Source organism: Lacerta agilis, chromosome 2 (assembly GCF_009819535.1).
Source record: "Lacerta agilis isolate rLacAgi1 chromosome 2, rLacAgi1.pri, whole genome shotgun sequence".
Classification (NCBI taxonomy): domain Eukaryota; kingdom Metazoa; phylum Chordata; class Lepidosauria; order Squamata; family Lacertidae; genus Lacerta; species Lacerta agilis.
This window is the reverse complement of record NC_046313.1, coordinates 58,223,977-58,248,990: the sequence shown is the minus strand read 5'-3', so window position 1 is coordinate 58,248,990 and position 25,014 is coordinate 58,223,977. Positions and strand designations below refer to the sequence as shown.

Sequence of the window (25,014 nt, the reverse complement as noted above, 5' to 3'; positions counted from 1 at the left end):
TCCTGCCATGCTCCTACTAACAATTCTGGAGCCACTTTGGGGTCAGGAAGTGGCCACTCTTCCAGAAATATAACATATCTGATAGCCTATAAGATAACAGAAAGGCAGAAAGCCAGCAGCACAGTAAGGACAAATTCCAGGTCTGACTAGACAGAAGAGGCTGTTTTCTAGCACTTTGATTCAACAGCTGTGCTGGACAGCTAGGTGTGAGAATATCCATGTGTGAATGTGGTGGCCATTGTTCTGGTGCTACTAGAAGCATTGCACTATGAAGCAGCCCAAAGGACCACAGAAATAATGTCCCCCTTCATGACAAAATAAAAAACCCACTCAGCCTTTGTTATGTGCTCTTGGGCACCATAGAGTAATTTTTAAGGACTTATTTTGGAGTGGGCCCCTGCTGCTGTCATATAAATGGTTGCTTTCTGAAGGTGCCAAAAGCCACATTTTGTCAAGCTCCTTTCTTGTCAAGCTCCCCCCGCCCCAGCTCCTGTCTTCCCAGCAAAGCCAAACCAAAACCACACAATTGTACCTGAGTCTCCAGGCAGAAAATGCAAGCAATGGGGAAATGGCCTAAAACTTTAAAAGAAATACCAAGAGGAAGGCTAATGCAGATGTCACTTTTAGGAGAGTGCTTATTATTTAAGAATTGGTTGGGTTGGTGAAGTCAGTTATTTTATTTATACAATATTATTGCCTTTCTCCTGCCATGGAACCCAAGACAAACCTATTCAATGAGAAGATCCCCCGCTTTTCTTTCTTTCTTTTTGCTTTATCAGACCTTTTCCTAGAGCTGAACTATAGCTTGTCAGCACAATTATTCTGTATAATACACACACACACAAGCATGAAAGCAAGTGGGGTGGGGTGGGGGCAAGGACAAGACACAAGATTCAAGCATGAAAGTAGGGGAGAATAGCCAAGGCTTAAAAAAAAAAAAACCCCACCAAAGAGATTCTGGCCCTTCATCCACAGACCACAGCAATGTGTGGGCCCCACTTGTGGGAAGAAGGCAGCCACTGTAGCTGGAGAAGCAGGAACTGTTTATGGTCCTGCGAGAGTCCTAGGAACAATAGGAGTCAGGCAGTGTAACCACTGTGCAACTGGAAGTTGAGTCTGCAGAGCTGGGCTGGGAGGCTGGAACCACAGCTGGATGCTGCTGCGTCTGGTGCACCTCATAGCTGCTGTGCTATGATCAAAATACCAGGATTGAGAAAGAGTAGCATTGGCAGCATTGGTTCCCATACACAAAGCAGCTTGCAGTGAGTGGTTGGCTGGCCCTTCAGCAACTCATCATAGGGACATAGGAAGATGCCTTGTTCCATGTCAGACCATTGGTCCATCCAGCTCAGCATTGTCTACACTGACTGGTGATGGACCCACCAGGTTTTCAGGCAAGGAACATTCCCAGCCCCACCTGGAGATGCTGGGGATTGAACCTGGGACCTTCTGCATGCAAAGCTGATGCTCTCCCAGTAAGCTAGATCCCTTCCCCAGTGGCTAGCGTCCTTTCAGTAGTGTGTCATTGGACCTGGTTGCCTAGGAAGTGACTATGGTCGTGCCTGTGCTCTCCAGCTGGCAGTGCAGCTTTGTCTGTTGTTTTGTGAATTGGGGTGTTGCTATGTAAAGCAGAAGTCTTAGAATTCTAGCTCTACCGCCATTCCCTTTTCTCATCCAAAATTAGGGTTGCTAGAAGGACCAGGCCTGGCATCACCTGTCTGAAACCCTGGAGAGCTGTTGTCAGTCTGTGTAGACAGTATTGAACTAGATGGACCAATGGTTTGACTTAATAGAAGGCACTGTTCCTGAGGACCAAGGAATTCTTTCTATGTAAAATCTTCACTGAACAATTTTTTGTAACCCCCCCCCCCAAAACCCTAACCCTTTGTCTTGTTATCTGTCTCTCATTGACTAAATAAAGATATAATCAAGAAGGCAGCAGCAGCAAATAGTAACATCTCCTAGGAGGATAATCAAATGCTCCACTGATAATTAGCTAAATTAATCCAAATATTTATACAAGGGAAGCAGATATTTCTAAAACATCCTGAGATACATCACAGGGCGGGAATATTAATACCAAGGCAGTAAATCAGCAGCACATGAGGAACTGAGTGGTGTAGGGCGTTGTACCAGTCATCAAAAAACAATTATACCCATCATTAAATACAGATGGCTGATGAAAGATAAGGTAACAACGATATTTTATGAATGATGATGGGAGATGAAACATAGAGGGACAATTATGATTAAGCATTTGCTATGGGCCATTAAACTGGGTCCTGGCAAGTGAGCCAAATGCTACAGAAGATGAAAAGTTACAAGGATGTAGCTCATCCTGTAACTCGGGAATGTATCCGTTTCAGATAGGAGACAGACCACTACAAGAGAAACTCTTCACAAATTAGGGATATTGACTAGAGGAAAAGTGATTGAGGGATTGTAAGTGACAAGCCAGAAGGACAGAAGCAGAAATTTACCAGCTAAATTGAGAGTAACATAGTTATCCTGCATGGACAGAGCACCAGAGCAGAGCTGGCAGCATCTGTCGTTTAATTGGTGAGTTTCAGAATTTCAGGGGTTTCTAAGAGGTTGGGAGTATGATTGACAGAATCTTATAATTATTATTTTTAAAGCATCTAGCCTTTGTGGCTTTGCAGGGTACTCAGAAGGCTTAGAAAGAAACATGAATACAAAGCACCCATTGTAAAAAAAAAAAAAAAGTACAGTGCTTTTGGGTGATTTGATACATCATTTCTGAACATGTTGAATTAGCAGCGTTAGAGCTGATTTTGTGGTGCCAAAAAGCACAGGTTTCTGAGACTTTATCCAACCTCTGAAAGTCAAACTAACTACTGTAACTTCTTGGCTACTCTTATAATAGTAAACTTGGGGCGGTGCTGGTGGTCTCTTGTGAATCAGGACCACAATGTGCAGGTAGGGAAGGTTCAACCTTTGATCCCATCCTGGATTACTGCAATGTGCTGTATGTGGGACTGCCCTTGGACTTGGTCTGGAAGCTCCAGCTGGGGCTGCTGATGTAGGCAATTGGCTGGGTATGTTGGAGTAACTAAACATAAGGGTTAATTTCCTTCATGATCGTAAATCACCCAATGGATGAGGTAATTGCAGGTGTAAGGTCAGCTGCTATGGTAATGACCCAATGCCCTGGCTATATCTGTGATTAATGAATGTCAGCTCGGTTGGTTAGTCTGTGAGTTAGTTAGTCTCTTGGTGTAATTTGTCCAGTGTTACATCTTGAATTGCTGGAGTTTATTTGGAACAACAGAGATACTTTGTACTTGTATGTATCTGTATCTACAAAAGCTTATGAGCTGTATATATCTATGTTCAGAAATGTTTTACTGAGCCTTAGCTTCTGCAACAGTAAACTATTTGGACCTTAAGTTGCTTCCATGTGGTGACTGGTACTGGGAGCAACTTCTACTGCAATTTCTCATATCAGATTCCTAACATTATAACTAGTTAATGCACATGCCGCCCTGTGAATACATTAAAGCACTGTTAATATCTTAAGTATTATTAAGTTGGACTTGGGCAATTTCTATCAAATGGTTGAGTTTTCAGGTGTTTTTTTTTAAGGCATAAAAATCCTGTTTCTCTGACAATATTCTGCCAAACTTTATGTAGATGTGTGTTAAGAGAGAGCTCAGAACAATGATGCATGGGCACAATTTTGCTTGGAGTCTAAACCAAAAGTGTGGGGGAGGGGACTAAAACTAGAGCAGGCAAAGAAGAGAGCAAGAGAAGAAACTACTGCCTCTTCTGAGGAAAACCCATTCCAGTTGCCTTATAAAACCTAAGTTTGGAAAGAATCACTACTAAACCAATGGCAACTGGTTGTTGCTAAATGAAGGGCTATGAACCTACATAAGTTAAGTAACCTAAATGAAATTATTCCAGGAAGAAGTCCCATAAAACTCAATGAGACTTCCTTCCAATTACAGGTAGGTAGCCGTGTTAGTCTGCCATGGTCAGAACAAATTTTTTTTAAAAAATTAAATCCTTCCAGTAGCACCTTAGAGACCAACCAATAATAGTAGTTGGTCTCTAAGGTGCTACTCTAAGAGACCAACCAAGAACTCAGTTGGTGTCTAAGGTTCTACTGGAAGGATTATTTTTTATTTTTATTTTTGTTTTGACTTCCTTCCAAGTTAATGTGCTTAGGATGCTATTTTGAAGTCCCCTGGGCTTCAGTGACAATAATTTAAGCATGTTCTTTAAAACCAGTGGGGCTCAAAGGTGTTTCACTTTGGTTGGATCACACTCCAAGAATGCATAGCAATGGGGAAGAGAATTAAGCATGTACCACTATTATTACATTTCGCCGAGAAAGGATAGTTAATGCAGGATAGTTAATGCAGGCATTTCAACGTGAAGAAAAATCTTAGGCTACAAATGAACAGTATTGAGATTCTGCAGGATCCCTGCTGCAGACTAAAGTAATTAATTCAGTGCCACAGCAATGATCTGGGTGTGATTCCATTTGTTTTTAAATGCAAATTTGATCGGTAGAAGACTGTGAAATGAGGAAGAGTGAATTAAGTTGAACCCACCTCATAAGACCTGTGCCCGCTCCCTCTCTCCCCGTTTGCATCCAGCTCTTTATCCTTAAAATCCTATGATGTGTTTACCGAGAACTGCCCCACTGAATTCTGCAGCACTTACTCATCTAAGTAAAGTGTAGGAAAGATCACTGTAGAAAGTTTGGTTGTGTGTGAAACTAGGATAGGGCAGGCGGATTCTCCATGCAGAACAAGGAAACCTATTAAGTTATGAAATATAGGGGGTGGGCTGATAAACGTTCAGCAGGTGGTAGGGTTTTCCTGCTGTAGGCTGGGATCCCAAAAACCAAGATTTTAGGGGTCCCAGGATGTTTGGTGCAACGTGCAGTCAGATGCAAAGCCCAGGGAAATCTAATAACTTGGGGTAATCACCACGGAACATAACAGGGGTTCTTGGGGGCAGTGGGTGGGGTGGGGTGGGGTGAGGTGGGGAGGAAGAAGCCCCAACACCACAAGATTGCCGAAGTTTTATTCTGTGAGGGTGTGGTCATGAGAGCAAACACATCTCTGAGTTTGGGGGAAATCAGGCACACCCTGACCCGTTCCAAACAGACTATAGATCCCAGGAAGGATGTGTGTGTGTGTGGGGGGGTGCTAGATCGTGAGCTTCCTTTCAGCAGCAGCCGCTCCAGAACAACTTCATAGATTCCTTGGTGTGTTTCTCTCTCTCCTTTTTGTGTGTGTGTGCAATCCCTCCTGTGCGTTCTCTCCTCCGAGCAGCAGAACCAGGGTTTTGTTGGCTTGGGAGGGGGTGGGGAACGGTCAGGATCCCGCAGGAACCGCCTCCAAGCCGTGGCGGAGAAAAGTGTCCCGTAACGGGAAGCGGCTGCAGACTTTGGTCCCAGCGGGCGCCGGGAGCCACGAGGCTTCAAGCAAAGGGCAGAGCTGCTGCGCCCGACGCCGACGTCGCCACCACCGCCTCCCCGGAGCCAGGCCAGGCGAGGCTGGGCTGTGCAGCAGAAGCGGCGGCAGCGGCGGCGGCGGCAGCAGCAGCGCCTCTGTCAATCAGGCGGACTTCCCTCCCGCACGCCGCGCGCTTCCCAGCCAGCCGCCTGCTGGTGTCTCTGCTGCCTTCGCCGGGGAGAGCGGCTGCTCGCCGAGCGCTGGAGAGGAGGAGGGCGGATGCGCCAGGGCGAGCGCCGGCGGGGCTGAGGGTTCCCCGCCGCGGGCAAGAGGGCGGCGCCGGCTGCCCTCCAATGTGGCCGGAGCCCCCTGCAGGGCACTTTCGGCAGCCTCCCGAGGCTGCGCGACGCCTGCGATGGGTCCTCCAGGCGGGATCGCCGCGCTCCTTGCCGCCTGCTGCTGCTGCTGCTGCTCCTGGGCGCTCCTTCTGGCCTCGGGGGCCCCGCAGAGTTCCGGGCAGGGAGGTAAGTGCTGCGGGGGCCCCTCGGCTGCACCCGCCCCGGAGAGAGCCGCCGCCACCTCCTGGCCCGTGTCTCCCTGGCTGGGGTGCTCTCTCGCTCTCGCTCAACTTCGCCGGCGAAGCACTTTCCGCCAGCCAGACTTCTCTGCGCCACGCGGACCAAAGGGCTCGGAGAGGGTTCCACACGTCGCCACGTGGGGCTGGCTACTTTTGGCGTGCTGTCCCGTGGGGCGCGGAGTGGGATCGGGGGGGCGAACGAGAGAGAGCAGGGTGGGGTGGGGGAAGAAATCGCTTGTTGGATCGCCCTAGTGTCTTGAAAGAGGGGCGCGGGACGGAGAGAGTTTCCCGCTGAAGTGGGAACCTCGAATGAACTCTGTTTACAGTCGGGCGCATGTGGCAAGATCCGAGCTGAGCGTGTCAATTCTTGGAATTCCATGTGCGGAATAAAACACCTGGCAGAGCCTTAAGTTTTCTTCCCTGCTGTTGTTTGAATTAAAGTAGGAGAGGGGGAACTGGGTCAAGCGGTTGACATGGATTTTAAAAAACAACAACAACAATTAAAAAACCCTTTCCATTGTGACTGCTAACCACAAGCTTATAAGCTTTGTTCACTTGTCAACCACATCGAGATTGGGGAGGAAATTAAGCATGTCAAAGTTTTAAAGTTGATGTGACTGTAAACTTTCTGCCTTTGGAAACCAAGCCTCACTCAGGGCATCTCTCTCTCTTGGCAGCCCTAGCTGAAAAACGGAATTGCTCGAGAGAGAATGTGCTGATCTCTTTTTGGGAGACTGTTCCCCCAAGTGAAGGGTGGTGGGAGCATCCTTGATGCCTGACCATCTCTGAATGGGGATGTCTGCAAGATGGGCTCTGTTGCTAAAACAGCTGGAGAGATGATACTGGGTGCCTGCCTCGCCCTGTTCTCTGAAAGTCCCTCTGCTCTTTGTTAACCCCATAGTTGAATGAACATTGATGGTGCCTGACACATTAAGAAAGGGAAGGGATGCCCGCTTCAGGCAATGGTGGGATGCAGCGCAGTGATCTCAAGGAGGGGAAACTCAGTGTGACATTAATTATTACTCATTATTTACACACGCTCTCTCTTTCTCTCTCCCTAGATTACCTTCTGGGAGATCTAGAAGAATACAGGCTTGTCATCCCAACTAGCACAGACTCGGAGGGCAGGTTCCTCTCCAATGTCGTATCGGGAGCTGCAAAGAGGCGCTTTCGAAGGGACACGGGGGCTTCTCTGCACAAAGCTGCAAGCGAGCCAATTTTTTACAATGTCACTGTTTTTGGAAGAGAATTTCACTTTAGATTGAGACCAAACTCTAAGCTGGTGGCTCCTGGAGCAACTGTTGAATGGCAGGAGGATTCCAACCTCACTTACATTGAACCTCTCCATGGGAATTGCTTCTATGTTGGGGATATCACCGACTTGCCTAATGCTTCTGTGGCGATAAGCAATTGTGATGGGCTGGTAAGATGCTTTGTTGTTTATGTAGCTAAGAGGATGAATGACTTTCTTTCTTTCTTTATGTAGAAGGTGTAGATCTTCTGCCTTCCAAAAAAATAAAAATAAATCACACCTCAGTTGTTATATTAATTGTGAAATCAAATAAAGGAAATGTTCCCTGACATGAACTAGGGTGTGATGAAGCAGAAAGCTCACTTTATAGGTAGCAGAGGAGCCAGTTCACTCTGAACTGACACGTAACTGCTGTGACAAATCACTAATTATCAACAGGAAACTCTAGATTCCCCTCCTGAAGCTTCTCAGCACATCTAAAACAGTGACCTGATGCCGTCATCTGCACATTTTCCATATTTGCAATATTCTCTGCCATTTTCCATTTAGCAGCGGCCATGGAAGTGTCTTTGTGTTTAAAAGACAAGATAATAAGGCTGAAAGACAGGCTCTGTGGTAAATTGATTGGGGTTTTTTTGTATTTGGAAATGAAATTTGTTCAGAGGTTGGGGCCAGGTCTTTATTCTTTTGGAAGGTGTCTTCCTCATGACAGCTCTCCTATCTGTCTACTCAGTCATGGGAAATCCAGAAGGAACAGGTTTTGTGGACTTCCTATGCTTATGTCCCTTATATGGTGATTCTGTGTATTTGAGGAGCTGTTTATTTGTACATATATAGACAGAGTAAATTCCAGTTTTCCATTCCTTAGCCAATGTGGCAAGGCCAAACTGTGTGTCTTAAGCTATATTTTTTAAAAAAACTCAATTGTTATGCAGAGCAAAGTTTGCTTAGTTTTACTTTGGGGAATGAACTTCTAATTACATCCAGTATCATCTTGTTTATATTGTTTGAGAGAGAAAAGAGGCTTCCTAATGTACAGCTGGTACTACTTATATGATAAATGGATTTAAGCTTAGATCATGACCTTCCTGTGCTGTCTGAGTTCTGTTCAGAATCTGATTAAAAAGAAAGAGGCATGGGGTGGAGATGTGGGGGTCAACTTTTGCGGGTGTTGTGGATGGGTGTGTGTTCCTGTACTCTTATTAGCAGCTTGGGCCACAAGGCATTTAGCAGATAAAACGTCTGATACCATTTCAACTCCTGCACCATTCCTGCATCCCATGGCAGAAAACTCTTGGCATTGCTGGATGGAAGTCACCCCAATCGACTTGGGCTCTCCAGGAAGACAAGGTCTATTGGACAAGTTTATCCTCCTACCCATTTAACCTCCTTCATGATGGAATTATGAGCCAGTAGTATAAGAACGCCTAATCAGTGGTGTTTTCAGTGCAAAAGCATTGGGGGGGGGGGTATGCTTTTCTTTCTATATCCTAGAATGCACTTGAGCCACTTTTTGTTATTCAGATGGTGGTCTGGAGATGGCAAGTGTTTTTCTGGCTCCTCAGACATAGTCAGATTCCATAGCAAAGTTGATGCCACCAACTAGTAAAGACCCACCAGTTATGGAGCACATGAAGCCAGACACAGCATTCTGTGCATGCCTGGGTGGCTCACCCGTGCCCTCCCTCATCCCATTAGCTGGAACTGATGTGAGTTGTAGTTCAACAACATTTGGGGTCACAGGTTAAGCACTCCTGATGTACAGGTATGTACATTTAAAAATTACATATATGTAATGCATAAAATAAGAGATTTAATACTGAGTAATATGTAATATAGATATGTGGTACGGATGATTGAGTGGAATTCAAAATAGCACTAAGTGAGGTATTTGTGTGCGGAACAAAGTCTCTCATGCAACAAGACTTTTCCATCCTCCTCTCCCCCTGTGTACACCATAACCTGTTTTGCCTGGGGTGTTTTGGGGTTTTCTGCAACTCTCCAGGGCAGATTTAGGGGGCACAGGAGGAGGAAGTCCCATTGCACAAGCATGCCCTGGTTCATGCAAAACTTTGTTGAATCCCACTGATTGTATGCAACTTGAAAACAGCTTTCTCTTTCCTTATAGCATAGTTTTTATGTTACCTTAATTTTTTTTAAAAGGGTTAAAATTGTTGCAGCCATATTCAGTCTGGCTATCCTTGATCTGGGATAGATTTTGACTAAGGGTGGTTAACCCATGGTTTACAGGCTGCATACAGCCTCACAAGACACCTGAAAATAGGTATTGTATCTGCCTCAGGTACCAAAGTAACTTGGCTGCCACAGGTGTTGTGTGCCTAGGCTTGGGCCAGGCAGTTCTCCTGCACTGGGTGCTGAGTCAAGGGGGCGCTAATAATAATAATAATAATAATAATAATAATAACCACTTATATTTATACAGGTACGTGTACTCAAGTGCCAAAAGGAATTATTGTGAAAATAAGAATTTTTTTTGGGGGGGGGGATGTCCCAAAGTTACCGAAGTCCACCCCTGCTTTAAACGTTACAAGAATGCAGTGGGATGAAACCATGGAAAAGCACTTCCCATCGTGCTCCTCTAATGGTGAAAGAAAGCCAGAGCCCAAACCACAATTACTTGGAAATATGTTTAGTTTCTTCTTAGTAAAGTCAGTTAAAAGCTAGTTGGCTGCCTACTTGCTGAACTTGTTCCTCAGATAAGACTCACTATTTCTCTCAGGTTGCGAGAATAACCATCTGGTTACTTGCATGCTCCTCTCCAAAGCTGTTTGTTGTAAGATCCCGCCAAATCCACGAGGAGGGAAGTGAGAGAGGGCGTGGCTAATAAATTCTGCCGCTGCAAAGCCTGCCTGAAATTTCCCAGAGATCTCCATTCCCACCCATTGCACGTTGCGCACTTAACTATTCAGTAGACTTCCTTCCTGCTAATACTTTATGTACGTGCTTCCCTTAAAGCTTCTGTGGTAGCTGTAGCCATCTTCAGGTGTTATGGGAAGAGAGACGTTACTGTGTGAGATGGAGCAGTAGGGACAAGCATGTTAGATCCTCTGTGACCTTGGTTTCCATCGCCTTCTGTGAGTTGGAAGGTGGCTGACTGTGCTGGGGAGCCTCTTGTATCTGTGGAGGCTCCTTATGCATTTTAGAACCTGACTTTCCAGGGTACCGGAATGGGTGGGGAGCCTCCATGGATACAAGAGGTTCCTTGCTGTTGAGAGTCCCCTTCCAGCTCATGGAGGGTGATGAAAATGTGGACAGAGGGGTGTGTGGAGCGAACGTATTCTCCCCCGCTGCCCTCCCTTGTAGCAGTTTCCCAATTTCCCTAACATCTGAGGAAGTTTTAAGCTTTACGGGATTTCAGATCCGCATAAGGATGAATTGAAATACCATAATAGATTTGCAGTGTCAGACACCTGGATTCACCTATCTCTTGCTTTGTAGCAATATTCTTCGGCTTCGTCTTTGCAATAAGGGAGTATTTGCCAAAGGTCACCTTGTCCCATTTCTAATGCAGTTTTGAAACTGGCCTGTTTCATAATAATGGGATGGCAAAATCACAAAGCTCTTCCTCTTGTCCCACATCAGGATTCTCTATGATAACCCCCTTCCACGCCATACATTTTAGAGCAGCAGCTGGATGATCACATAAGACTATTTCCTGCATCGGTAGGCAGTTGGAATACATGGCTGTGGGTGTGGGAGCTTCCTTCAGGCTCTATGATTGCATGAGAAATGGCAGCCCTTGTGAATTAATTCAAAACCGCAACATTATCATCTTAACTGCTTCCACCAGTGAGAAACCAGTAGCAGTATTTCAAATAAATGAATGGATACACAATTCGAACCCAAACTGAATGCTAAATGTGAATTGGAATAATTCAGAGATAGTTTGACAATTCCCAGTTGAATCAGCCATCTTTAAAATGTGTGTTGGATTTGGACCTTACCTATGGCAGTACTGAGAGACAAAAGTAAAGCTGATTAAGGTTGTAGCTCTGAGAGCCATTTGCTTAAAAGTGGTACTATTGCAATTGATGCAACTTCTTGCAGATGGTTTGTAATGTGAAGCTAGGCAAAAATCTGTATATGAATTTCAGACTTTTTAATTAGTGAGTTTGGTCATGGTCATTTTATTTCAGCAGTGAGGATTTGCATGTTGGTTGTTCTGAAGGCTTCTGCTCTTAATTCTGCATCTTCTTGCTTTTTTGAATTGGTCTTAGGTTTTTAAACCTCTTACCTTGGTCTTGGTGTCTGGTTCTTTCAGCAAAATCTCTAATATGCTTACTCAGAAGTAAGTCCCATTGAGCTCAAATGCTGTGTAATTATTACAATAGACTCTTAGAAGCACATCTGAGTCTCTTGCAGTATTTGTGTTGTGTGGCTGTTATTAATGGAGGAGAGAAGAAGTTACCAACTTTAGTTTTACAATTGTGTTCTAGCCTCTCACCGTGAGATGTTCATAATGGCAGGAAACTGCTTAAATGCTGATATCTGACCAATCTAAACCTTGAAAATTATTATTATTTAATAAATTTGTATACCGCCCTATAGCTGCAGGTCTCAGGGAGGTTCACAAGGTAAATGGGTAATTTGGGAGTCATGACTTGACTGAAAAATGTGTTTGCTGGAAATGTGTTTCTGTTACTGGTCTCAGACAGTTACCGTAAGTTTTGTTGAGATGAGAATGGGAAAGTGTAAGGTCATCTGTATTTGTGCCTGATGTCAGTGCCCAGCACACTGGGGCATTTTCCAGGGCTCACATTCCCTAGCAGGTCCCATCAGGGGCAACACTTTGTCTGGACAGTCCCAGTGCTCTCTGCCCTTTGGGTACCCTGCAGCTGTGAGCCTTCACTTCATGTAAGTGGGCTTGTTTTTGCTCTGCTGCCTAGTCATCTCACTCGCTTATGAGCACAAGAGGGTAGGGGAGGCTTGCAGCTTCAGCAGAGTCACTGCTGGATGGCCCAAGTAGCAGTGGGTGCTGGAACAGGTGCTGTGGGCAGGGGTGGGGCATCCATCAAGGGCAACCTGCCCAGCCCCTAGCCCCATCCCAAAATCTGGACACAGGCTTGTACCCTCCAGTTATAATTTGTGGGAAATCATTCTTGCTGTGACTGAGATCAAAACTAGATTTTAAATAAATGATTGTGATGGTTAGAATCAGTGCTTAAAAAAAATGTTTAGGGGTATGCGTACCCCTGCATCCCCCCAGAAAAAAGCACTGATTAGAATCATAGAATTGTAAGGGACCACAAGGGTCATCTAGCCCAACCCCCAGCAATGCAAAAATCTTTTGTCCAATACAAGCCTGCAAAATCACAGCATGATAGGAGGGGTGGGAAGGGGAGGAAATTCTTCCCAAGCTGGAGGGTTAAAAGATGCCGTCCCGCTCATTTATGGAATAGAAGACTGATTAGACATTGACAGATAATTTCAAAACAAACAAAGCACATTCCAACTGGCTGAATTAAGAATACTGTAAATTGCTGTCAAAAGCTGTTCTCTTGTGGGGTCTGTTGAATGTGTGTTTGAAACACATTCTATGTAACATCTAGTTTGAACCTGATACTCTTAATGTCACAATGCTACCATCATATCTGCCTTACAACTTACCTGGCAGCTGTTTTTGCAGTCGAACCTAATCTCCCTGCAGCAAACATGTAGCAGGTGAAAATGTGAAATGTGGGCCTATGTGGGATACTAGCAGCCAGTCAGGAGACTCCCTGGTATGTGTTCTTAGATGTCCCAATTCCCCTGATGACTCACCACCCTGCCTTGCCTGAAGGCGAGCACTCCTCCTGTGAGTACTCGGGTCCCTCCTTCTCTCAGCCCTGAGTCTCTGCAGCTCAGGAAACACCAGAGGGTTACTAGACCCAGGGGCCTCCTCAGCCTCTGATGGCCCAGCTGACGGCAATGAAGTATCCTCAGCACCTGGAGCCAGGACAGGCTCAGGCCCCTGACTTGGCCCAGCTGGTGCTTGTTGCAGAGGAACCTGAGCAGATTAAGGCTGTTCAGGATCAGGCCCCAGACTAGGTTCAGCTGATGCCTGCGGCAGAGGATCCGACGCGGACTGATCCTCCTCCGGTTCTGAGTCCGAGCCAGAGTCCCAGGCCATCACAAGAACATACATATTGGCTAAGAAGGAAAGACTGGCATAAGGGCTGTAGCTCAGTGGTAGAGCATTTGCCTTGCATGCAGAAGGTCCCAGGTTCAACTCTCGGCATTTCCTGGGAGAGGCTCCCTGTCTGTACCCCTAGAAATCCACTGCTACTCAGTATGTGGATATCCTGAACCCAGGCACACCTGGAGGTTAGTCCTCAGAATGCACACAGTCCCATGGGTAATACTAGAGAGTAGCCAGACAGTCCAAATGGTAAAATAGTAGTCCTGGTCCAATACAACGAGCAATGTCCCAGGTCAATCTGCCAGGTCAGGTTCCTGCCACTGCAGAAGATCCAGGATAGGAACACCTGGGGTTAGTTCTGAATTCACAGTCTGGTGATGTTCCCAAAGCAGCCAAACTGTGGTCCATCAACAGAAAAAAGGCCTTGCTCCCCTTTCATCCTTCCCAAACTTGATTGATGCACCTGAGTTCACTCCAGCTGAGCAGCTGTACCTCTCCCCTTGATGAAGCATGTGATCCTCACCTGCCCTGAGCCTAACCTAGCTGAGTGACCACAACCTCCTCCCACACCTAAAGAGTCCCATGATCTCCACCTGGTTCTGTGTTCTCTTGCCTGCCTCAGTCTCCTGAATGAGTGCACTTCTTGCTGTTTCCAATGCCTCTGAGCCTGCTGTGTCCTTCGAGACGAGGGCACCTCTGGTTTGGTGATGTGGCTTTTCCCCCTAGCTCCTGTGAACTGCCTGCAGCTCCCTTGATGTTGTCCAGTGTCCCGTGAGTACCTCCTAAGTCCCCAACCCCCCTTCCCTATATTCAGCTTGTCCTGGTATGTACCAGTTGTGGCTACACCCCTCACTGGGATCCTCCTCCACTTCCTCAGTGTGTTGCCAGCTCATGACAGTAGATTAATAATAATAATAATAATAATAATAATAATAATAATAATACTGAGCATAGGAGCCAACGCCTAGGAGCAAGGGGGTCCAATAGAGGGAGCCATGTCCCCCCAAAGTTTATGGGCATTGCCACTCAAATGGTGTGCGTGCACCATGTCATGTGATCAATTATGCAGGTAGGGCTTACTCCGGCCCCCAAATGTTTTATTCAAGTTTGCACCCTTGATACTGAGCTATATAAACCAATAGTCTGACTCACAGGCAGCTTCCTAGCTGTGGCAGACAGGATTTCTGTACAAAGGTGGAGAGTGAGACCAAGCGAGCTTTTCTCTTTAATAAGTCTCAAACTCCTTTTTATAAAAATAGGAAAAAAAACGCACCCCAAAATAATCCCTAAAAGATATTTGAGGAAAGCCGATTCTCTGGCTGCTTTCCCAGATGCTAATTTGCCTAGGAATGCCTGGTACAGCAGTAGTGCTATTTAAGCTTCCTTAATAGTAGTGACTGCAGTACAAGGCACATCTTGGTGAGTTAATGACCATCAGTGCCTTCCAGCCAGTCATTAATATTGAGGAAGGAGCTTGTGCTCTGACTGCGACTGCTTGAGGCCTGTGTGCCCAGTGACCTCACAAAGCCCTTTGCATGTGCGCTGCGCTTGCATGCATCTTCCCAGGGCAAAGAGAGACACCACAACGGAAAGGTCAAAAGGGAAGGGAAGGAAGCGAAGACTAGATGAGTTTCTGAACAGTATGACTTTGTAGGTAGGTGGGAATAGCAGGGGCTATTAGCCAAGGTAATCAGGGGAGCTATGTTTGCGGTTATCCACGCAGACCTTGGAAGAATCTGCCTTTTACCAGGTCAGGCTTATTAGGCTAGCTCAGTCTTGTTCAGCCTGACTGGCAGCAACTCTTTGGACACTGAGGCAATAAAGAGGATCTTTCACTGGTTACCAGCTGCTTACTGGTTGTTGTTTTTTAATTAAAGAAAATGACAGATGGCTGGGATCGAACATGGAACCTACTGCATGCAAAACATTTAGTCTACCAAAGACTTTAAACTTTCCATTGCCAGAAGCTTGGAATGAATGGCAGGAAACCCAGTGTTACTTCCTTTCACTTTTGAATAATTCCTTTTTCTCTTTGCCACTGGAGATGCGATGTTTTCATAAATGGATATCGTTGGGCTGCTTTGATGAGACATTTCTGAACTTGATTGGAAAATAGCCAACAAATCTGTTTTGATGTTTCCCCCAACCCTCCGGAGTAGGTTTGGGGGCGACATGGGGGGGAGGCACACATGGAGAGGAGAGGAAGATCTGTTGTACAGCTAGAAGTCCTTGTGTTAGTGGAACTACCACTTAGGATGCTGTGTTCCAGAATAGCTGGGTGACCACTTGATTCTGCACTCTCCGCCACCTTTTCTTTCTTCTGTAAACATGCACCCTGAATCCTGCTTGCATGATGTTGGCAGTGGAAGAGTAGCCATTTGAATGTGCACTGGCCATGTAAAGGAAGTGAGGATTGTTACTTGAGAGTTTGCAACACACCAGAAAGGCCAGGCATAGGCAAACTTGGCCCTCCACATGTTTTGGGACTACAACTCCCATCATCCCTAGCTAACAGGACCAGTGGTCAGGGGTTATGGGAGTTGTAGTCCCAAAACATCTGGAGGGCCGAGTTTGCCTATGCCTGAGAAAGGCCATGGGATTGCCTGCTGTTGGACACAAGCTTTAAGTGATGAAAATGCAGTCAGCATTGTAAGATAAACAGCAATGCACACAATTCTTAAGAGTATTTTTCCTTTGCAGTTCAAGCAATGTGACTCTTGCTTTTGACTTCTCCCACCTTATAAGTAGTGACCTCAAATCTAATACGGCATATTTCATAGGTTTTGCCATTAATTGTGGGTGGGTGAGGGGAGCATGTCCAATTTAGATAACATTTTTATTGCATCACGAAACATCAATATAAATCAAACATCTTGTTTATCTGTACTACATTTCTTTCAATTTGATGTGTATTTGGGTGAATAAAAGTGCACATTCCCCATCTACATTATGGTGCAACTAGTCATGAATAATTCCATGCCACTAGAACTGGGTTTAGATGTACATATAAGTAACAGCATACATGACTAAAGTGAGGCTTTGGTTACAAGAAAAGCACTGGGTAAATATATATATATATTTAATATATATAAATATGCACTTTAAATAGGGACTGTGAATATAAAGATACATTATGCACCCTTTCTAAAGTGTATGAAAGCTCTTGATGAAGACCAGGCAACAGTTTCTGTCTGCACTCTCTTCCTCAGAAATGTCAAACATCTTCTGCTATCTTGTTTGTTTAATTTTGCTTTTCGGCCTTGCTGTCTTGCGTTGTGTACGGCAAAATTGTGGTCAGGAGGATAATAGGATATTATCCTAGGCTAGTCATGTTCTCATCGTGGTTTAGTAGATGTGCATTACAGATGATTCCATTCGTTTTGTCTGCATCGGTGAATTTTCAGCATCTTCATAGTCAACACACACACTTCAAGGCCTTATTATTACAACCCGGCAGCTCACATTTGCATTAAGCTGAAGTTTGCCTTGTACCGCATTACATCTTTCATGGCATTTATTCATGGTAAAAAAAAAAAAGGAGGAGGAAGAAGAAGCAGGTTTTCTTTTTAGTTCTGTTGTGTTAGTATGAAAAAGGGCACCACCTCTTTGGTGTTGTAGCAAATTAAACCAGACAATGGGAAACATGTAGACACGGTTTGCAAGAACTGCATTTCATTGCTTTCTAAACGGCTGTTTGTCATTCTAAATGGGGTCACAGCCTCAATTTATGTGATCACCAATGGCTCCTAGAATACTGAGAAGGACAAAAGAATAGACAAACAAAACAACTTAGATCTTCCTGGAGGGTGGGCACGTGTCCTACTTTACAAAGGACAGTCCTCTGCTCGAAAGAGTCCTGTACTTGAAGAGCAGCATGTTCTAAGTCCATGCTAAGATAAAGAAGGGCAGCCCAGCCACAGAAGGACTGAGCAGACAAACAACTGGTGTAGTGATTGTAGCAGAGGCAGTCCCTTTCCCAGGACTTTAGGAGTTTAGAGATGATCCCTGGTGTGAGGGGTCAGCAGGGCTGGCCCAAGGCATTTTGGTCTCTGAGGCGAACCACAAAATAGGGCCTCCTTCTCCATCAAGGAAGAAGGAAAGAAGGGGTGGATGAAAATCTGTATCAGGAACAAGGCAGGGGGAATAAAGATCTGCATCAGGATCTAATGCTCCCATCGATTTTGCCGCCTGAGATGGTTGCCTCACCTTGCCTCATGAGTGGACCAGATCTGAAGGGGGTGGGGGAGTGGAGCCTGACTGGCTGAAGCAGCTTCAACAGGGAGCTGATTTCCTGTGTAGTGCAGTGCTTGCTAATTAATGAAGTCACTAAGCCAAGTCTTGTGTCAAGGTGTTGAACCCAAACTTACTACACGGCACCAGAAATAGAGACCACAGGGCTTCTGAGGCCATGTGCCACTTTCTTCTGCCTTGGGGCAACTGACTACTATGGGCAAGAAGGGCCCCACCCAAAGACCCGTGGCCTGTTCTCAATTTAGCAGCAGAAGCACCAGCTTCTGTTTAAATTATGGCCATTATTTCTAAATTTGCATCTATATGTATAAATCAACATATGCAATCTGTGTCTTTTTGTGTGTGTGTGGTGGTGATGATGCACACTTTGTCACCTTGTTCTTACGGCTGCAGAGAAAATCCTGGAATATAACTCTTAATTGTCTGCCTTTAAGACTCCTAATGTATATGTGTGTGCTATTATTTGTTTGTTTGTTGATGGCACTATGCACTTTTCCTTTCCATTCTTACTTTCTAAAATGTTTCAAGCAGCTGACATGCCGGTGTCAAATACTAATGGAAAACACAACCAAAGTTCAGGTTTCATCATAATGTAGCATTCTGGTTAGATCTCTTTGTGATGCTTGAGTGTGATAGGCTTTGCTCCTCTTTGCTGCAGTGGGTGGGCCAGCTGGTGGCAGCACAAAGAAAAAGGAAGCTTAGGTTTGGAGGATGCCAGCTTTATTTTATATAAAACAAGCAGCCAGGGGTGTGTTTTGGAGTCTAGTATATCTGCAGATTATGAATGGTGCCTATTATCATGCAGCATTCTTTCTTTGCCCGTGAGTTCATAGAATTGTAGAGTCAGAAGGGACCCTAAGTGCCATCCTGCCCACAGCCATCCCTGGGTGGGATTGAACCACCAACCTTAGGTTAACATCCATACGCATTAACTCACTGTGCCACCAGAAGCTCCTCTAGGAGTGGAGTTCTTACACAGACCACCACAGGTTCTGGTCCCAGGCCAGCACTCAGCAAAGGCAACTGCTTTCCCAACACCAGCAATGCTGCAGCTTACCTGGGTAGGGCAGGACTAGGCAGGGCAGCATAGATGTACTGGCATAAGTGCTGGATTGGTTCTGCAGGTACATCTGTACAGCCACAACCTTGCCAACCTGCCCTGCCCCATCTGTCCAGGGAAGCTGCAGTGATGCAGGTTTTGGGAGGACAGCTCCGTTCCATCTCACCAGATGCTACTGAGTTAGCTGGTATTATTGTGATGTTGTTATTGTTATTAATTTTATTATTTGTACCCTGCCATCTGACAGGGTTTCCTCAGTCATTCTGGGTGGCTTCCAACAAAAAATAAAAACACAGTGAGATATCAAACATTTAGAACTTCCCTATACAGGGTTGCCTTCAGGTGTCTTCTAAAAGTCACATACCGGTAGTTGTTTATCTCCTTGACATCTGATGGTAAATAGCTTCCTTAAAAATAAAATAAAAAATAAGACCAACGTTCAGGAACTTTCTTGTAGAGAACCTGCTTTGCTCTTCTACAAAATACACAAGAGAGAGGACAAATGAGAGCCACAGTCAGTGGGGCTACTGCACTAGGCAATTATCAGATGGGCAACCAGTCTGTTTTGTTATAGACCCTTCAGATACAGTCCATATCCCAACACAACTGTAGAGGCACCTGCTTAAAAATGAAGCTGGCCTGTTTCCAGAATCAAGTCTTCAGGCTAGCTGGCCTCCACATTTTGATCCACCAGGTATACTGAATCTGCTACCTTCCCAGCATCTTGATTACATAAGCACAAGCTGACAAAACAGAGCAGCTATTCAACAGAAGTTCAGACTTTTGCTGGCATACATTATCCTTTGGAGGAAAATATCCTGTTATTGCTGTCAAGTCATAACTTTGCTTGTTGTGTGCTCTGAATGCATCATATTCCCACTAGCTTTTCATCTGAGAATGGGATGGAATAATTTCCTGCATCAAACAGGTGGACACCATCTGGACGGAATGTTCTAAGGCAATCATAGCTGATATCTTAGCGCCACACAGTAAAGCCTCTGGATAAAATGGAGGTATTTGCTTCTTCAATGACTTTTCCATTGTGCCCTATTGCTATGGTGATCACAAACCTGTTTAGCTCCTAAGCCACACAGGAGGTAATTTTCTGTCCAAAGTTGTTGAAGCTACCAGTATGCCTTATGGCCTCTTGTAACTTTTCTGCATATTACACCAAGTATGTGCTCATATCCTCTCTGTACTTTCATTCCCTCTAAGCGCTCACTATAGTAACTCATTTAGACAAAATCATAATTACCTCAGCAGGCAAATAAAACATCTAGTTTGTGAAATGTTGGCTTCAGTCCTCAAACTGCTACCGTTCCAAACAGATTGCTGTATTTACTGTATGCACATGCTTTTTACCCTTTGTGAGGTAGTGATTTTTTCTGCAATGCTATCATTTCCTTGGTTGTATTCCACCTTTGAGTTCCCTGCTTATTTTTTTCTCTGTGAGCAGCTGCCGTCTGTTCAGTGCCTCAGAGAAATAACGGGATTCTTCTTTGCAGGACTGCAAGGAGGTAACTGAGTTGTGTTAGTGACAGCTGTCTGGCTTTCAGACCATGTTCCAGGGGCATTGCTAGGAACTCAAAAGGGCTCTCAGGATGAAGATGTCTGTCTTCTTCTGTTTGCCCCTGTGTCAGCTTTAGGTTACTGGTTAGTTTTTCTAGTAGGGCTCTTTCCCATACTACTTGGTACCATTGTTCCATGTTTACTTCTGACAGGTCTTTCCAGTGTCTGGTTATGATGTTTCTGGCTGCTGAGAGTAGATGGATTATGAGTTCTTTGTGTTGTAAGTGGGCATTATTGTCTTGGAAGATGTTTAGTAAGACCACTTCTGGGGTGGTTTCTAACACCTGCTTGGTTATTTTACATATTTCTCATGTGGTTGTTGTCCAGCACATTCACCCCGGTATGGTTCCCCTTCATCACACATGCAGCCCAACAAGACAATGACAAAAACCTACCGACAGCATACAAATCAATATGGCTAACCTGATCCAAAACACCCACCAACCCCACTCACACAGAAAACCAAAGATCACCACAGCCAACCACAAATGAACAATCACACCCTACACCAATCCTGACCTCTCCCATCGCTACAGAAACACAAGTGAACAACAAAGAACCTACACAATCAACGCTGACACCAAACCCTACATATATTAAGGAAAATAGAAACATTGTCACCCCACCTCACCCCCCCCATCCCACCCACCTCCTTTCCCCTTTCTCTCCCTAATGTCTCAACAACCAAATCTGATTTGTAAAAATGTTACATGGGGGGGGAATACAAGAGAGACATTGTACTCACTTTTGTAAATCAAGAAAATCTTTAATAAAAAAGGGGGGCTCCCAGGACACAGGCTGACAATACAAATTTCATAGATTTATTGAGTGCCTGAAGAGGGCAGGTGGGCAGGAATCCCACCAGTGCTGCACTTTGCTGTGCAAGGTTTTTGTTGTTGTTGTTTTTAAATAAAAGTTTATTTAGCACCACCCCAGTTTCTGGTGTATCAGTGAAGCTATTAGCCCCAGTATTGGGCGATCCCCTGTCACCTATAATGTTGTCTCCCACCCCTCAGGATTTAGTTTAAAACTCTCCTGGTCAGGTTCATGAGAACCTAATAGCTATAGCCACCTGCACTCGATAACACCAGGCAAAAGAAAACCTGCAGTTGATCAGGATTCTTTGGGGGGAAACTATGATTATTTAAAGTGGTATGATACTGCTTTAAATATTATATAGTGCAGATGGGGCCTCAGTTAGAGCCAGAAATACCTGGAGGCTGTGTCATTACTTTGATGCACAGACCTACTACTTACCCTTCCAGTATATCTTACTTGACTGCCCCCCCACCAGACACGGCATTGTCCCATTTTGATGATTAAAGAATGCCCCTCCTGGAAATGAAACGCTAAATCTTTGTTTGCATTAAATGGATCTCCTGCCTTAGAAATAAAAACAATGGCCTTTTAAGAGCTGCTTCAGTCAAAAAGCTGACAGTTCAAGAGAATTTAGTCTAACATGGATGTGTTCAAAAATCCCTTTACTCTTCTCACTAGGAGGGCATGGATTATTCACAACAGTGCTTGTTTCTTAAAAAGATACATGTCAAAGATTTGGCAGCTTCTGCCCAATGCATCTTCTTACAAAGAATATGTGTCATTGCCTCCCCTCCAGTTCTTTTTATCTTTCTCCCTCCTGTATAATGATACTGAGTCTTTCTTGTTCTCACATTGCAGAGCTGTCTCCAGGCTACCCAGGTGCAAAACCAGGCCTATGAGCCAGATCATGTAGCATAGCAGAGCAGAGCAGAGCAGATATTGTGGTTGGGAAGGCAGACAGTTATTCAAATAGCTAGACTCTTGTAGGTCACCGAGTAGTCCCATTATCTACACCACTGGCAGCAACTCCTGGGGGGCCTGGGCACCCACAAAATTTTCACTATGGGTGCCCGGCTTCCGCCTGCTGCTGCTGCTCTCTGTCTTACCTCCAACCTTACCCCAGTGCCAGGGTCTCTGCTGCAGGGCCTCTGTTGCAGCCCACCGCAGCTGTAGACATGCACCCACACTCCGCTGCCCCATCCCACTGCTGCCGCAGAAGTATAGAAGTTGTGCAGGAGTGCAGCAACAGCATGCGTGTGATGTGATGATGTCACATTGTGCACACTGCTGGGCACCCACAGTCTGGGCCCAAGCCAGTGCCTCTGATCTATACTACCTGCTAAGTTATATTCAGTAAGTAGCCAAATAAACCCCTGTGTTGCACGAAGTACGTCGGCAATATCCAAGCAACACGGTGACCATGTACATGTGCAGTAAACAATCTTTATAGAATTTCTTCAAACCATAACAAATGCAAAATGTAATCTTTAGTCTCAAAGTCTCTAAAAGTCTTTGAATGAGGTGAGGTACCAAACTTTGTACAATGAAAGACAAGCTGTGAAGCTTTGTGTACTCAGCAAATATAATGTCCAACACTTGTCTTTCAATGTATAAAGTTTGGTGCCTCGCTTCATTTAAAGACTTTTAGAGACTTTGCGTATGTACATGGTCATCGTGTTGCTTGGATATTACTGAAGTTATATTCAGAGCAGGTCACTGAAATCAATGGACTTGGATACAATTTGAGTCCATTGATTTATTCTGAGTCATAGAATGGCCCTCATTCCCTTCTGGGCAATGTTTGAGGGGCCATATGGTCGCAGTGAGCAGAGGCAAAAGTAGGAAGTGAAATGAATGAAATTTTGCTTTTGTGCAGTACACTAGTTTAGACACAGACTTACACACTCCTCTCTGACCTCCATGAAGGAAAGGAAGAGTCATTAACAGAGTTCAATGGCACATTCCAGCTAGGAAGGGTATGAAACAAGGTGGGAGCCTGGTGTGGCTTGGGAAGGCATTATGGCCTGGGAAGAGTCTCAAGGGTCACATAAAAGGCATCTAGGGCCACATTTGGCCCCTGAGTCTAAGTTTCCCCACCTCTGGCTTAGTCAGATACCATCCGCCAAATCTCAGCTTAACCAACTTCGCAGGGTTGATGGTAAGATAAAAAGAGAGAAAGTAGATGATAGTAAAGAGAAAGTACGGTAACATTTCAAAGACATTCAGATTAAAGCACAGAGCCTGTGCTTGCATGAATCTCTTCCTGTTTTTGATATTTAATGCTCTCCTGTGATTTAAAAACAAGAATGATCTATTATGACAAATAAATGCTCTTTTTTTTTTGCTTCTAGTCAGCTAAAAAGGTTTCATGGGAGAATATTATTACATAATAATATCGTTCAGCCTGATAAAATAGAAACTTGAATCTTTATGCAGATGATAAAGCCTGTGCCCATAAAATCCCCATGGCTGATAAGATTCCCTCGGATTTCCCTGCTTAATTATACTTTCCCCCCTTTCCCGCCACTTCTTAGCACAGCTCCCGAAGCAGCTTAACATTTGCCACACAGAGAGAGACCTGCTAACCCTGTTGATTATAAACATGTTACCTTGTGAGATAATGAGCTGCTTATGCAAACTGCTGAGAGCGCTCCACACTGCCATGTAAATGTTAAGTACTATTACTTCATTATTACTTTCACACATTGTGATGCTGGCACCTCATTAGTGCAAATCAGGGGCTCCTGATACCAACTCCCTGAAAAACAAACTTAGGGCAATATGTGAACCACCCTAGACGTTTTTGAGAGCAATATTAATTGCCGAGCTGTTACCTTGTCCCTTGCTTACTGGATCTATATATTCCTATAATGACCCAGCAAATGTTTAGTTAATCTAGCTCAACTCAGTTTGAGGGTCATTTTGAGGGATTAAAGCCGGGGGGGGGGGGAGACAGTGGGTTTCAGCTATTGCACCAATTTATTGTTGATGAGAGAATACTGTATGAGCAAATTTACTTTTCAGAGCACCTGATAATGATAGTTGACTGTGCTTTCCAATGAATTGAACCAAATGACCAGGAAATAATTTCATTTCATTTGTATGCTGCTTTTCCAGAAGAAGATCATGCTCAAAGCAGCTTACAACAAAGAAGCAGGGATGCATTTCAAACAAACACTACAAAAACAAATCCATATCAACACAGCAATGATTTCATAACATAGCAAAGCCATAACAGTAACATCGGAAAACAACAGCAAATATAGTAACCTACAAAAAAACAACCCAAAACCACATTCCAATACGATAAATGTAACAAGATTACTTAAGCAACATGTAGCATCCTATAACAAAAATAAGAAGGGAGCTTCGTAGTTTTAATTGTTTTATTTATTTATTTATTTCCATGCTTATTACATACAAGAAAAACAATACCGAAAAGGGGCACAACTTAAGAGGGGAGGGGAAAGGGGGGGAAATAAAGTTTACACAATAAAAATTATGACAAAAATTTGCGATTGCAATTTCATGTTACAATAAAAATAAAAATCTCATTATCTTTTATACCCGACCTCCCATTTATTCCTTAATTCTTTTTACATAGATTTACTGCCATATCAAAATACTATTTTTTGTATTAATATTTTCATACTTTATAAATGTTTATGTTATATAAGCAATTAATAAAAGCTGCTGGGATCACTCAAAAGCTGCTACAGATTTTAACATGGTATAATTTTGTTTAAGATATGTTCTGAAGGCCTCCCATTTTGATACAAATTCAATTCTCGGTTTATTTTTTCAGATAGACTATCTAATTCAGCATATTCAGTCAATTTTTGTATCCACTCTTGTGTAGAAGGAATTATGTCGCTCTTCCACCTTGTAGCTATAAGAACTCTCACTGCCACTGTTGCA

At 44.4% G+C, this 25,014-nt stretch overlaps 1 protein-coding gene across 1 annotated transcript in view; it reads left to right on the top strand.

Moving 5' to 3' along the window:
- The first annotated feature begins 5,355 nt into the window (after nt 1–5,355).
- Nucleotides 5,356–25,014, top strand: part of ADAMTS2 (ADAM metallopeptidase with thrombospondin type 1 motif 2) — a 218,852-nt gene continuing 199,193 nt past the window's right edge. The window contains 2 exon segments of the mRNA XM_033140238.1: nt 5,356–5,953; nt 7,068–7,429. Of these exon segments, the coding sequence (XP_032996129.1) occupies nt 5,845–5,953; nt 7,068–7,429 (471 nt within the window). The 5' untranslated portion in view covers nt 5,356–5,844.